General features: G+C 38.6%; 1 protein-coding gene across 2 annotated transcripts in view; it reads right to left on the bottom strand.

Moving 5' to 3' along the window:
- The window catches only part of DPP4 (dipeptidyl peptidase 4), an 80,308-nt gene that overhangs the window by 47,052 nt on the left and 19,706 nt on the right, over window positions 1-13,550 (bottom strand). For both annotated transcript variants that reach the window (XM_055308123.1, XM_055308124.1), the window contains exons 3-6: window positions 8,486-8,581; window positions 7,985-8,076; window positions 6,551-6,631; window positions 22-74 (exon numbers count right to left, since the gene is read on the bottom strand). In XM_055308123.1, coding sequence (XP_055164098.1) covers window positions 22-74; window positions 6,551-6,631; window positions 7,985-8,076; window positions 8,486-8,581 — 322 coding nt within the window. The remainder of the gene's footprint in view (window positions 1-21; window positions 75-6,550; window positions 6,632-7,984; window positions 8,077-8,485; window positions 8,582-13,550) is intronic.

Here is a 13,550-nt window from a genome sequence, read left to right as displayed (position 1 = left end):
TTTTATAAGGAAGTTACTGACCTTTTCTTTAAGTCATAAATGTCGTATGAAGCTGTGTAAGAATGCCTCCATTGCTATAAAAGAAAACAGATATTTCAGGCTTCTGTGATTCTTGATAGTTCAGCCACTTGCTATAGGAGCACAAGATGAGATGTAAAGTAAGAGAACACTGTATAATTTTCGAATTTTATCATATCTTGTAATTCTTATCTTAATCCTCAGAATTTTGGAATTAGGAAGAGAGTCTTAGAGACCATCTAGCATAAAATCCTCTGGACTTCATCTGTAACCTAGGTCTGGCATTACTCCTGCCAAGGAAACTTCTCAGGATCACAGTGGGCTGATGTGCTGCTTCATGGCAGACATTACTCCTAGCATTTACCATAGTATGTTAAGTCCACCAATCTATGAAAACACAAATTTTTACTTTTCAACCATCTCCCTGACAAAATATTTAAAAGGTAATGTGGAGAAATACTTACTTTCCTACTTTGATTATGAAAGTATAAAGTGTTACAGATTTTTTGAAAGCCACCTGGCAATATATATTAACATTAAAATATATATTATCTATATTTTAAACAGCCATCTCAAGAATCTAAAAAATGAAAAGCAAACCAAATCCAAAGAAATAATAAAAGTAAAAGAGCAGTAATCAAACAGAAAATGCACAATAGAGAAAAATTAACAAAGCCCAAAATGGATCCCTTGAAAAGATGAATAAAATTGCTAATACATTAAGAGTGGGTGTGGGGGGGAAGTATGAATGACCAATATCAGAAAAGAAAAATGAGATTAAAATAGGATTAAAAGGTTTTAAGACTCTATTGTAAATGTTGTTTTGCCGATAAATTCAAAAGTTAAAAATGGGATAAATTTCTTGGAAAAGAAGTTATCAAAACCGAGACAAGAAAAAATGGAAAATCTGTGTAGTTTTATATCTAAAAACCACATTGAATCAATAAATAAAAACATTTGTACAAAGCAAGCTCCAAATCTAAATAACTTTACCAGCAAACTCCTTGTTATTTAACTAAATGAACTAAAAACTTACACATATACAGAAACCCTCCACACAAATTTTTAGTTTTATTCATGATTGCCAAAACTTAGAAGAACCAAGATGTCCTTTCATAGGTGATAGGTACACAAACTGTGGTCCATTCAGACATTGGAATATTATTTAGCAATGAAAAGAAATGAGCTATTACATTACAAAAAGACACGGAGGCACCTCACATGCATATTGCTAAGTGAGAGAAGCCAATCTGAGAAGGCTACATATTGTATAATTCCAACCATTCTGGAAAAGGCAAAATTACGGAGGTGGTCAAAAGATCAGTTGTTGCTAGAGGCTTGGAGGAAGGGAGGATGAAGAGTGGGAGCACAGAGAATTCTTAGGACAGTGAAAATATTCTGTATGATACTGGAATGGTGGATACACGTCATTATACATCATGGATTTGCCAAAACCCATAGAATGTACAACATAAAGAATGAACCCTTATGTAAACTATGGACTTAATTAGTAATAATGTATCAATAATGGCTCATCAGTTGTAACAAACATTCCATACTAATGCAAAATATTAATGACTGGGGAAACTGGGAGGTGGGGGGGTGATGAAGGAGAGCATGGGAACTCTGAATTTTCTACTCATATTCCATAAATCTAAAGCTGTTCTAAAAAAAATTAAGTGTATTAGTTCAGAAATAAATGAATTAGAGCTATGCCAGATAACTTGGAAAAAGTTCAATTTGGTATCATTGAGTGAGAAATGCAATTTGCAGAAAAGTATGGAAAACAGGATTTTATTTTTTATAGAATAAGCAGTGACTAAAAGAATATCCATCATCATACAATTATTTGAATAAGGGCGAAAATATAAAATATGGAATATATATCCTAGGTTCTAAACATGTGATACCTAGGGAAAGGTAAAAAAAAAAAAGGAAAAAAGAAAGGACTTGAAGATTATATATATATAAGTATAATATATATAAATTCAATACATAAATACATAATATATACACATATATACAGATTTTATTTATAAAAAATTATGTTTACATGTGGATGCATTCATACATTAAATATACTTTAAAAGAAATTATGTTTTTATGTCTGTATTCCCCACTATATTCCTAGATGTAAGAAATTGTTTCTTATTCATCTTTAAAACTCTGGGGACTTGTCTAGTGCAAGCCACATAGTCTATGTTCAAGAAATAAACCAAACTAACATAAAAATAAAATTTTACTTATGAAAGTGAAGCAGACGAAATGGGTAGCCCAAGGGTAACCAATTTGTGTAACGACAGAACTGAGACACAAGCCAGAGGTTCTAATCTTGAAGAGTATTTCTCATTTGTCATTTATCACCCTCCTATCCTCTCATGTCAACAATTATGTATTAAGTCTCTACTTTTTGCAAGTCATACATTTTTTTTTTTTAAATCCTGGATTATTTTGAAGCAATCCATTCTCGTTTCTGGGAAACCTCTGAATGCTCTACTTGTAAGAGCCAAAAGGTATGTTACAGGCTAAAAATATTAAGAGGTTTAAGAAGGTTTGAGATCACTTGGGATGACAGCTCCATCATGAGTTGTGAAAGGAAACCCAAAATGTTTGGAATGTTCACTTCATCTTTTGAAAGAGACTCATCCATCTATTTAGGTTATAAACTTTGGGAACTATCCTCGGTCAGGCATTACTGGATGAGACAGGCTTACTCTCCTTGAGGAGTTCATAGTTGAATGGGGATTTGGACAAATAAATACAAGAAAAGAATCACAAGACATATATAACAGAGATAAGTGGGGAGAGGTAGAGATCATAAGTTAGGCCTTAGGGAGGTTAGCAAGGCTGATGGAAAAGTTGATTGCTAGACTGAGTCTAAATAGCAAAGAACTGTCACCAGAGATGGGGTTAAAAAGGCATCACAGCAGAGAGACGTTGAAGCACAAAGTTAGGAAAGATTATGTTTAAGAGCACAAGCTTTGGAGTCTTCTAACCTGGATTCAAGACTGGCTATTCACTGAATGTTTGTTGCTGGCCCTCTACCATTCATATGTTAAAATCCTAATCCCCAATGTGATGATATTGGATGTGGGGTCTTTGGGAGGGAACTAGCTCATGAGGGTGGGGCCCTCATGAGTGAGATTAATTCCTTTATAAAAGAGACATCAAAAATATTCCATGTTCCTTCCTCCAGTTGAGGACATGAGGAAGATGTTCAACTATGTTCCATGAAGCGGGATGTCACCAGACGCTGAGTTTGCTAGCACCTTGACCTTGGGCTTCTTTCTCAAGCTTCCAGAGCTATGAGAAATAAATTTGTTATTAACCCACCCAGTCTATGGTACTCTGTTGTAGCAGCTCAAATGGAGCAAGACAAGTCTCTACCATGTAATAGCAGGCAAGTTTCTTTCTAAGCTTCAATTTTTCTCTTTAGGAAAATGGGGCTAATATCAGCAATGATCTCATGAAAAGTTCATGAGGATGCAAGTGAAGTGCTGAGCAGAGCCCTAGAATATTGTGAACATGTCATAGTTGATGCAACTACTATCTCTGGGGCATTCAGCAGTGAATGGAGATGCTGGGGGAACATCCATACCAGGCTGCATAGTACTTATTTATTTATGTTTTCACTCACTTGCTCCCTTACTTGTTTGTAGCCACAATCTAGAAGTAATATTGTTCTTTCTGTAAGCAGTAACTCTGTCATGGAGAAGCCATAGAGTAGAATCTAAAGAATATTTCACAGTAGACTTCCAAAGAAATAGAATAGAACTAGACTTTTCTTTTGAAAAGATTTTGGATAGGTTTATTGAGACTTGATTAGTCAACTGGAATAATATCAGCATGTGATAAATGATGCAACTATGATTAATTCTGGAGCATTAAGCAACAAGTAGAAATTATGAGTTGCACATTTATGCTGTACAGAAAATTCTACTGGATAGTCTGAGAAGTAAAATAGAAGACAGAGTGTTCTACTTTCACTCATCTTATAATTTGGTGTTCTGCAATCAAAGGTACGAAGAGAAGAAAATAGGCTAATGTGATAGAGAGTGAATGGTGGACTATGGGAGAGCAGAGTGGCAGGCGGCAAAGTTAGGTAATGCAATCCAAGAAAGCCTGGACCTGAATTACTAAAAAGGGAACACTGTATGATAATCAAGAGAGGAAGGTTCCAGGAGGAAGCAATGGCAAGTACTTCAGCCCTTAGATGGGAATGAATGAGGCTTGAGAAAACTGAAGAGTGGTGCCCTTAAAGCTTCTTTAGATCACTGAATCACCGGAAGCCCTTAAAACTACCCAGGCCTGGGCCCTGCCCGACACGGTGCTAAAATAGTTGATGTGGGGTAGGTTGCAGACATCTCTATTTTTAAAAACCTCCATAGGTGATTGATTGCAAGGTTCAGGCAGGGCTGAGAAGCACAGGCCAAGCATGTTGAGTCCAGAGAGACTAAGAGATGATGGATTAGCAAGGGTGGAACTGAGGTCCAATCACACAGGCTTCTGAAGATGCTGCGGTTAGAGTTTGTGTTTTATTCTGAAAGTGACGGGAAACCACTGATCATGAGAGCTTAAGCATAGGCATGACATAATCTAACTTAGGTTTTAAAAGGAGCACTGTAGGTACTGCCTGAAAAGCATGATGGCCCTGGGATGAAGGGAATAGCAAGTAAGCAGCAAAAGCAGCTAACTGCACATGTAAACTCCGGTGACCCAACAAATACGAATTACCAGTGCGGGTTGTCCAACTAAGGTCCGCGGTGAAATACAACCACTAGTATACACCACATGGGGCTTATTGACCTTGGCCAAATAGTAAATCGAGCTGGTTTTTACTCTTCTATGTCTACCTTAACCTCATAGTCTTTATATATTTGTTCTTAACATGGGCAATTGTTATTCAATGGTTCTCGACCCTGGTTGCTCATTCAAATAATCTGCCCATTTAAAAAAATGATGTCAGCTTCACTCCAGAGGCTGTAATTTACTAATCTGGGGATTGGACCTGGCCACTGGGAATTTTTAAAGGCTACTCAAGTGATTTTTTAATCTATGGACAGCAATAAAAACCACTGAATTAAACAATCCATTAATTGGGAACAGATGTGTTAAAGTTGGCCTCAGATTCTGATTGGCTCCTAGCTGATAGGTTTAGTAGAACAGAGTCAGAGAATCTTCCATGTCCAGGAAATGGAGCTGGACACAGTGAGTCCAGGGTAAATATTATGATTGAAAATCACCATATCACAATGGGAAATGAAGTAGGAGATGGTTTTCTTGGCCTGAGTATAGAAGTGCTGGGGTGTGAGATAAGGCTCCTCAGTATTTATTATTTATTCTAGAATAAAAAGGCAGAGGTGGGGATCCCCAGCTTTATAATTTGTTTTCAATGCAGAATATCCCTACAGGTCTTTAATCTTTCCTACAAGTTTCAAAACTTCCTATACTTGACAACTGTTGTCAAATCCAGGAATAACTAAAAAGCTACAGTTAGCTCCCGGCAGTTTGCAGCCAGCCTAAACATGAAGAGGATATGTGGTTAAGCTTTCCTGAGGGGGGGAATCTGATGTTGGGCTGAGGTTCCCCCTTTAGAATGGTTTGTATATGGTGGGACCCAAAGACTGCAAGGTGGTCTGAGTCCATTTGCAAAGTCTCTTCTGGGGGATAGGAAAGATATCTCTTTTTATTTTTTATTTATTATTATTTTTTTAATAAATTTATTTTTCATTGGTGTTCAATTTACCAACATACAGAATAACACCCAGTGCTCATCCCATCAAGCGCCCCCACTCAGTGCCCGTCACCCATTCACCACCACCCCCCGCCCTCCTCCCCTTACACCACCCCTAGTTCGTTTCCCAGAGTTAGGAGTCTTTATGTTCTGTCTCCCTTTCTGATAACTCTTTTTAAAATAAATACTCATTGAGAGTTTTACTTTATGTAAAGCTGAGACAAAGGAAATCAGGTATTGTGTTGCTGGCTGTGTAAGTTGTACATGTAAGCTTGCTTTTGTTTTCTATTTTTTTGTAAGCTTGCCTTTAAATTATAAGTTCTCTTGTATTATCTTATGCTTTCAGTATCTAAAGGGTATTACTCATACTTCTTAGTATTTGAAAACACTAAAAATGAACTTCAGGTGTTGGACTTATCTTTTATGAATGAGAATAAGCTATTTTTCCTTAAGGAGCTTTTAGTGCCTACGATATTATTTAGGTGTCAATCTTTTTTTTTTTTTTAGTTTACATTTTGTTAGTTAGCATAGAGTGTAATATTGGTTCCCAGAGTAGAAAACCGTGATTCATCACCTACATATAACACCCACTGCCCATCACAAGTGCCCTCCTCAATACCCATCAGCCACCTAGCCCATCCCCCACCCACACCCCTCCTTCAACCCTCTGTTGTTCCGTTGTTAAGAGTCACTTGTACTTGAGTGTCAATCTTAGATATTTGTGGACTTGAAATCAGTTATAAAATAACCTACTCATAAGATTCCTTAAATGTCATAGTAAGATAGCATTTCTTTTACCTTCACATAGTTGTACTCTAAGAGAATAAACTGTCCATCAGGAGACACTGAATAATCATTTATAGAGTGTTCAAATTCTTCCTGTCAAGCAAGTGGAAAAAAAGAACAATTGAACAATTTCATTTAGCGATCATTATTGAGCACTTACTATGTACAGGGTAGGGTTCGACATGTGGCTTATGCCACGGGAACTCCCAGAAATGGCACATTCCCCCCCACAAATGACCACAATGGAGGATATATGGTGATCAGAATTTGAGAACCAGGGAAGGAAGAATTCTTTCTAACCCAGGAAAGACTACTGTGAGGGTAGAGATCAGGAAGAGAGAGAGAAGTTTCCTGGTAGGGGGAAGAGCAACAAAGCAGGTGTCAGAAAGGGCATGCGTATTAAGATGATCCAGAGGTTAGGCGTAACCTGAGTACAGTATAGGGTATGCCAGGCAACGTATAATGTGAGAGGGCATAAAATTAGAAAAACAGCTGGGACTTAAATATAAGAAGTGGAACCATAAACCACTTTTTGCACATGGATGTGATACAATCTTGTCTGTCTTTACAAAGACGCCCTGGTGACATGGTGGCTGACATGAGATGAGAGGGGTTGCATCAACCCTGGACTTGGGCAACGCAGCAGTCTCACCTCCAGAATGGAGATAGGGACACAAGTACTAGAGCTCTAACAGATTAAAAAGGCATTGAACCAGGACTCTACAGTGGAAACAGAAATCCGAGGCACACTTGACACTGCAGAGAGAGAAACGATAGGGTTTGTTGAGTATCTCTAAATACAGGGGATGGTAGAGACTCAAGGAGGATTCTGAGGATTTGAGGAGTAGAATTTCACTTTTTAGTCTAAGCGACTTGGAGGGGAGCATTGTTTACCAAGATCGGGAACTCAGGAAGAGAATAGGGTGCTTTCAGTTTTCGAGGAGAGTGAAGGGGAAATAACTAATCGAGCTTGGGATACTGAGTTGAAAATACCTGCAGGACATGGGTGGGCAGGAGCAAGGAAGCTATTATTAGAAATAGAGATTTCGATCTCAGCAAGAGGTTAGTGTTGAAAGTGTGCATCTGAGAATCAAGGCCCCCCACCGCCCCACCCCCCAAAAGGAGAGCCTTGATGCTGTGGAAGCGCATGAAATTTGCTGAAGGAGAGCGGGCAAACTGCGGAGAAGGGCCAGCAAGTGAAGACAGAGCCCTGACAAGGGCACTTACGCTTAGGAGTAGGGGCAGAGGAAGAGGAATCGTCAAGGGAGACTAGAAGGTAGCCAAGGCAGGGAGCATTCCAAGAAGGAGAGAAAGATCCACTGTGCCATATGCTGCAGAGAGAGTTCAACAGGATGAGAAATGATAGTACTCATGATTTGAAAGGTTATGAAAAAAAAATCCTCAGAATTTCCTTAAAGGATGAATGAATTATGCGATCAAACATACAAAGGTACTGTTCTCCAAGAAAATGGAGCTGTTTCCGTATTCAGCATTGAATAGCAAGATATTATTTTCTTGTTTGTAGAGGTATTCGTGATCTAAAAAAAGAAAATGGCCAGATCAGTATTTCAAGTTGTGATTCAAAATCTTCAGAAGCCAAAGATTATACGGGAAAAAACAAGGTTTAAGCTCACACCAGCATTAAATAAGCATTTCTAAGTTGGAAAAACATTACGTGATGAATATTACACTAGTGGGCATCCATTTTCCCATCATTATTGTCAACGTTTCAATTCACTTTTAACTTTTTATAGTCCATAACAAAGAAATACTGAGGTTTATTTTCCTTTGTACCTGTAAGTAGGAAAAAATACTCTCCCATATGGTTTGACAAAACAAGGATATCTTTCTTCTCAGGATATCTTTCTTCTTCACAAAAGCACCCCAGGACCTAACTAGAAGGAGCACAAGCATAAAAATCTGTCCCCTCCCCCAAAAAGTCCTTACCTGAAATCCAACGCAAAGAGTAGAATTTCACCCTAAAAGTATTTTTTAAATAATCAGTTAGAGTGTAAGTTCTGCGACTGTCAGCTGCAGCATCATCTGTTGATTAAAAAAAAAGAGCCAAATGTTCAGTAAGATGGAATAACCTAAGTTTGGGATAAAACAAACAAATGGATCACTACAGTATACACTGGTCAAAAATGCAGGAATTATGCTCATAAAATGCAAAACACATTCTGAAAGATCTCAGGCTGGGTGGATGGGGTAGAAATGCACTGAAGTGTTAAAGCATATGTGAGTGCTGTGTCTCTCTGAGCTATATTCGTGCCTGGCTTAGCGAGCCTCCCTATGAAGGTCTAGATTCACAAGATCCAATGGAAATATAAGGGAGTACATTTTCTAGTAGCCATATTTAAAGATTTCTAAGGTGAAAATAATTTTAGTAGCATATTTTATTTAGCCCAACAGACTCAAAATATTATCATTTCAACATGTAATCAATATTTAAATTTTATTAATGAGCTTTTTCACATTCTTTGTTTTTATACTACTTTGAAATCCAGTATGTCATCTATGATTACAGCATGTCCCAATCCGACTAGGCACATTCCCGGTCAGTAGCTATGGGTGGTCATGTAGTGGATGGCACAAGGCTAGACTGTCCTTCAGGAAGGCCTGAAGGTTCACTTCCAAGCGCTCTTGCCTTGCCCGGACCTTTCAGACTGCTGATCACATAACTCACTGATCTTTGTTTCTATGATGACCTTTCCTTGAACTTGGGGGGTGGTGGTTTATGAAACTCTCCTTTGGATTCTAGGGCACCTCACTTCTCCTGACCTCTGACCCTTAATTTTCCATCCTCCTTTGACTTTATTTTTCTCTATTAACCTCTAAGGTAGAAATGCCCAGAGCATCAGCTTCTTTGCCCTTCTCTGCCTCCATTTCTCTTTCTAGAGGACTCTAGAGAATATGACTTCCTGGGCTTCAGGCATATTTTCCATTTGAATACATGACAAAACCTATACTCATTACCTTAGCCTTCCACACCCCACACTCACATTTCTGGTGCTGTGTTGGGCCTTTTTAGTTGTCCCATGCTAACCCTGGACTTACCTTGTCTAAAATAATTCCTTCCAAAATAATGTTCCCTATGGAATTTGTGTGGTTTTAGATTCTGTTACTGGAGATCCATATTCAAAGTCTGAAAATCATTTTTGATGTCTCCCTCTCTTTTACTACCACCTGCATCCAATTTTGTCTTTTCTGTCTTTGCCTCTCTTCCTCAGCCTCTTGCCTGCAGCATCTCCAACTGCTTCCGGGGCTGTCACAGTCCTCCACCCGCCAATTCCCTCCTCTCTCATGAAGACTTCAATACTGCCTCCTTTGACTTCTGCCCTCACACTACTCATTTGGCTTTTGTAATTAATAACTTGTGTTAATAACTATTTTTCCATGCCTACCAGTGTGGTGTACTCAGCTAGGCCACGTATTCATTGAAGAAAGGGCCTTGGTTGCTGTTTGTTTGTCTATTTGTTTTTCATCAACTTAGTACCTAGCACGGTTCTATGCCATAGTAGGTACACACAGTTTTTGTTCATGACACAGGATATCATCCTACAAGCCTAACGAAGCCAATGTGATTCACCAATCACAGAGCCTCCACTGATGGAGGCTTAGTCCACTTAGAACAGTCTAAGGAGGTTTTCCATATACTCTACTCTTTCCACATACTCACAAACATGCTCACAAAATCAGCCACCATTATAACTTTTCTATAACTGTTCTTACTCTTTTGGGGATTGAAAAGCCAGTAGCAGCTTCTCTTGTTAATTTTTTACAGAGTGTGGAAAGGTAATTCTCTCACAGGAAATGCTCTTTCAAAAGATGTTCTTAAGATCTTATTTCTTTGTCTCCGCATCCTCTCCAACATTTGTTGTTTCCTGCCTTGTTAATTTTCCCCATTCTCACTGGTGTGAGGTGGTATCTCATTGTGGTTTTGATTTGTATTTCCCTGATGGCAAGTGATGCAGAGCATTTTCTCATGTGCATGTTGGCCATGTCTATGTCTTCCTCTGTGAGATTTCTCTTCATGTCTTTTGCCCATTTCATGATTGGATTGTTTGTTTCTTTGGTGTTGAGTTTAATAAGTTCTTTATAGATTTTGGAAACTAGCCCTTTATCTGATATGTTATTTGCAAATATCTTCTCCCATTCTGTAGGTTGTCTTTGAGTTTTGTTGACTGTATCCTTTGCTGTGCAAAAGCTTCTTATCTTGATGAAGTCCCAATAGTTCATTTTTGCTTTTGTTTCTTTTGTTTTCGTGGATGTATCTTGCAAGAAGTTACTGTGGCCAAGTTCAAAAAGGGTGTTGCCTGTGTTCTCCTCTAGGATTTTGATGGAGTCTTGTCTCACATTTAAATCTTTCATCCATTTTGAGTTTATCTTTGTGTATGGTGCAAGAGAGTGGTCTAGTTTCATTCTTCTGCATGTGGATGACCAATTTTCCCAGCACCATTTATTGAAGAGACTGTCTTTCTTCCAGTGGATCGTCTTTCCTCCTTTGTCGAATATTAGTTGACCATAAAGTTCAGGGTCCATTTCTGGATTCTCTATTCTGTTCCATTGGTCTATGTGTCTGTTTTTGTGCCAGTACCACACTGTCTTGATGACCACAGCTTTGTAGTACAACCTGAAATCTGGCATTGTGATGCCCCCAGCTATGGTTTTCTTTTTTAAAATTCCCCTGGCTATTCGGGGTCTTTTCTGATTCCACACAAATCTTAAAATAATTTGTTCTAAGTCTCTGAAAAAAGTCCATGGTATTTTGATAGGGATTGCATTGAACGTGTAAATTGCCCTGGGTAGCATTGACATTTTCACAATATTAATTCTGCCAATCCATGAGCATGGAATATTTTTCCATCTCTTTGTGTCTTCCTCAATTTCTTTCAGAAGTGTTCTATAGTTTTTAGGGTATAGATCCTTTACCTCTTACACTGTTGGTGGGAATGTGAACTGGTGCAGCCACTCTGGAAAACTGTGTGGAGGTTCCTCAAAGAATTAAAAATAGACCTGCCCTACGACCCAGCAATTGCACTGTTAGGGATTTACCCCGAAGATTCAGATGCAATGAAACGCCGGGGCACCTGCACCCCGATGTTTCTAGCAGCCATGTCCACAATAGCCAAACTGTGGAAGGAGCCTCGGTGCCCATCGAAAGATGAATGGATAAAGAAGATGTGGTTTATGTATACAATGGAATATTACTCAGCCATTAGAAACAACAAATACCCACCATTTGCTTCAACGTGGATGGAACTGGAGGGTATTATGCTGAGTGAAGTAAGTCAATCGGAGAAGGACAAACAGTGTATGTTCTCACTTATTTGGGGAATATGAATAATAGTGAAGGGGAATATAAGGGAAGGGAGAAGAAATGTGTGGGAGATATCAGAAAGGGACACAGAACATAAAGACTTCTAACTCTGGGAAATGAACTAGGGGTGGTGGAAGGGGAGGAGGGCGGGGGGTGGGGGTGAATGGGTGACGGGCACGGAGGGGGACACTTGACGGGAGGAGCACTGGGTGTTATTCTGTATGTTGGTAAATTGAACACCAATAAAAATTAATTTATTAAAAAAAAAAAAAAAAAAAAAAAAAAAAAAGATCTTATTTCTTTGGATCTTATCTGATAACGTAGCCTTGTTATCAAGTCTTGTACAAAACTATCATAGCCTTGTACAAAACTTTCCTTTTCAAGGACAAAATTGTTACCCTTTATTGGCTTTGTTTAAGCCTAGTTTGCTAAATAAGTAAAAGATTTAAAAAACAAAAACAAAAAAACCTTTGTATTTTTTTTTCCACTTCACGCCTGCATTTCACCCTGGAAAATTAGCAAGATGTTTGTATTTGTTCACAGAGATACAGCAAATGGGTAGAACCAGCCCTTGGACTTGCCAACTTTAAACAAGAAGTAAAGCCCTGTGCTACAGAAAATATTTGAAGCTCATATTGGACTACAAAACCACAGATCTAAACCACAGGTTTAGAAATACCCTCAATTGTTTGTATTCAAATACCCTCAATTGTTTGTATTCGTCCAATCATCTTTGATACTTCAAATGGCTATAAAGTGAGTACTGTTTGAAAAATACTGTGGAGGACATATACCCTGCAATCAAGAGCTATTAGTCTAAAATGGACGCAAAAGACATTCTAAAATTAGTACAACTCAAGATATAAATGGTTCACAGTCCTATATTACCTTCTGATATAGGTATCTAGATAGACCTATTTATATAGAACAAATTACACACACACACACACACACACACACACACACACACTTATATTGCAATGAACTGAATGTGTCCTCCAAAATGGCTATGTTGAAATCCTAACCCCCAATGTGATGGTATTGGGAGATGGGGCTTTTGGGAGTGATTAGGTCATGGGGGTAGAGCTCTCATGAATGAAATCAGCACCCTTAAAAAAAAAAAAAAAAGAAACAAACCCAGAGCTCTCTTGTCCCTTCCATGTGAGGATACAGGAAACAGGTCCTCACCAGACACCAGACACTTAATCTGCCAGCACCTGAGACTTCCCAGCCTCCAAAACTGTGAGAAATAAACATCTATTGTTTAAGCCACCCAGCCTATGGTATTTTTGTTAATGCAGCCTGAACAACCTAAATCTTATGTATAAAGTAAAACAGACATATCAACTTAGGACATCTTTCACTGACTCTTGATTGTGTAAGGAGAGAATTAACTGAGTACTTACAGCAGACTTTGTACAGTGTTATCTCAATTAAATGCTATCTCATGGAAGGGTAAATGCCTTGGTTTCTTAGGATAACACACCTAAACCTAGGATACTAAAATAATTGAGGCAAAATTCCGTGTGGCATCATCTGCTGCCCAGGGTGCTACCCCTCATGTTCATGATGCATGACTCACTGAGCACTTACCTCTCCCCTGTCCCAGACAACGCTGAGCTCATTCTCTCATCGGGCCACAGCTTTCCTAACCCCATCATGTCTACCATGTTTGGGCTCCTTTCTGCTCAT

The sequence above is a fragment of the Nyctereutes procyonoides genome, unplaced genomic scaffold (assembly GCF_905146905.1).
Source record: "Nyctereutes procyonoides isolate TBG_1078 unplaced genomic scaffold, NYPRO_anot_genome, whole genome shotgun sequence".
NCBI lineage: Eukaryota > Metazoa > Chordata > Mammalia > Carnivora > Canidae > Nyctereutes > Nyctereutes procyonoides.
The sequence above is the reverse complement of the archived record's forward strand: the minus strand, read 5'-3'. Positions and strand labels throughout refer to the sequence as shown.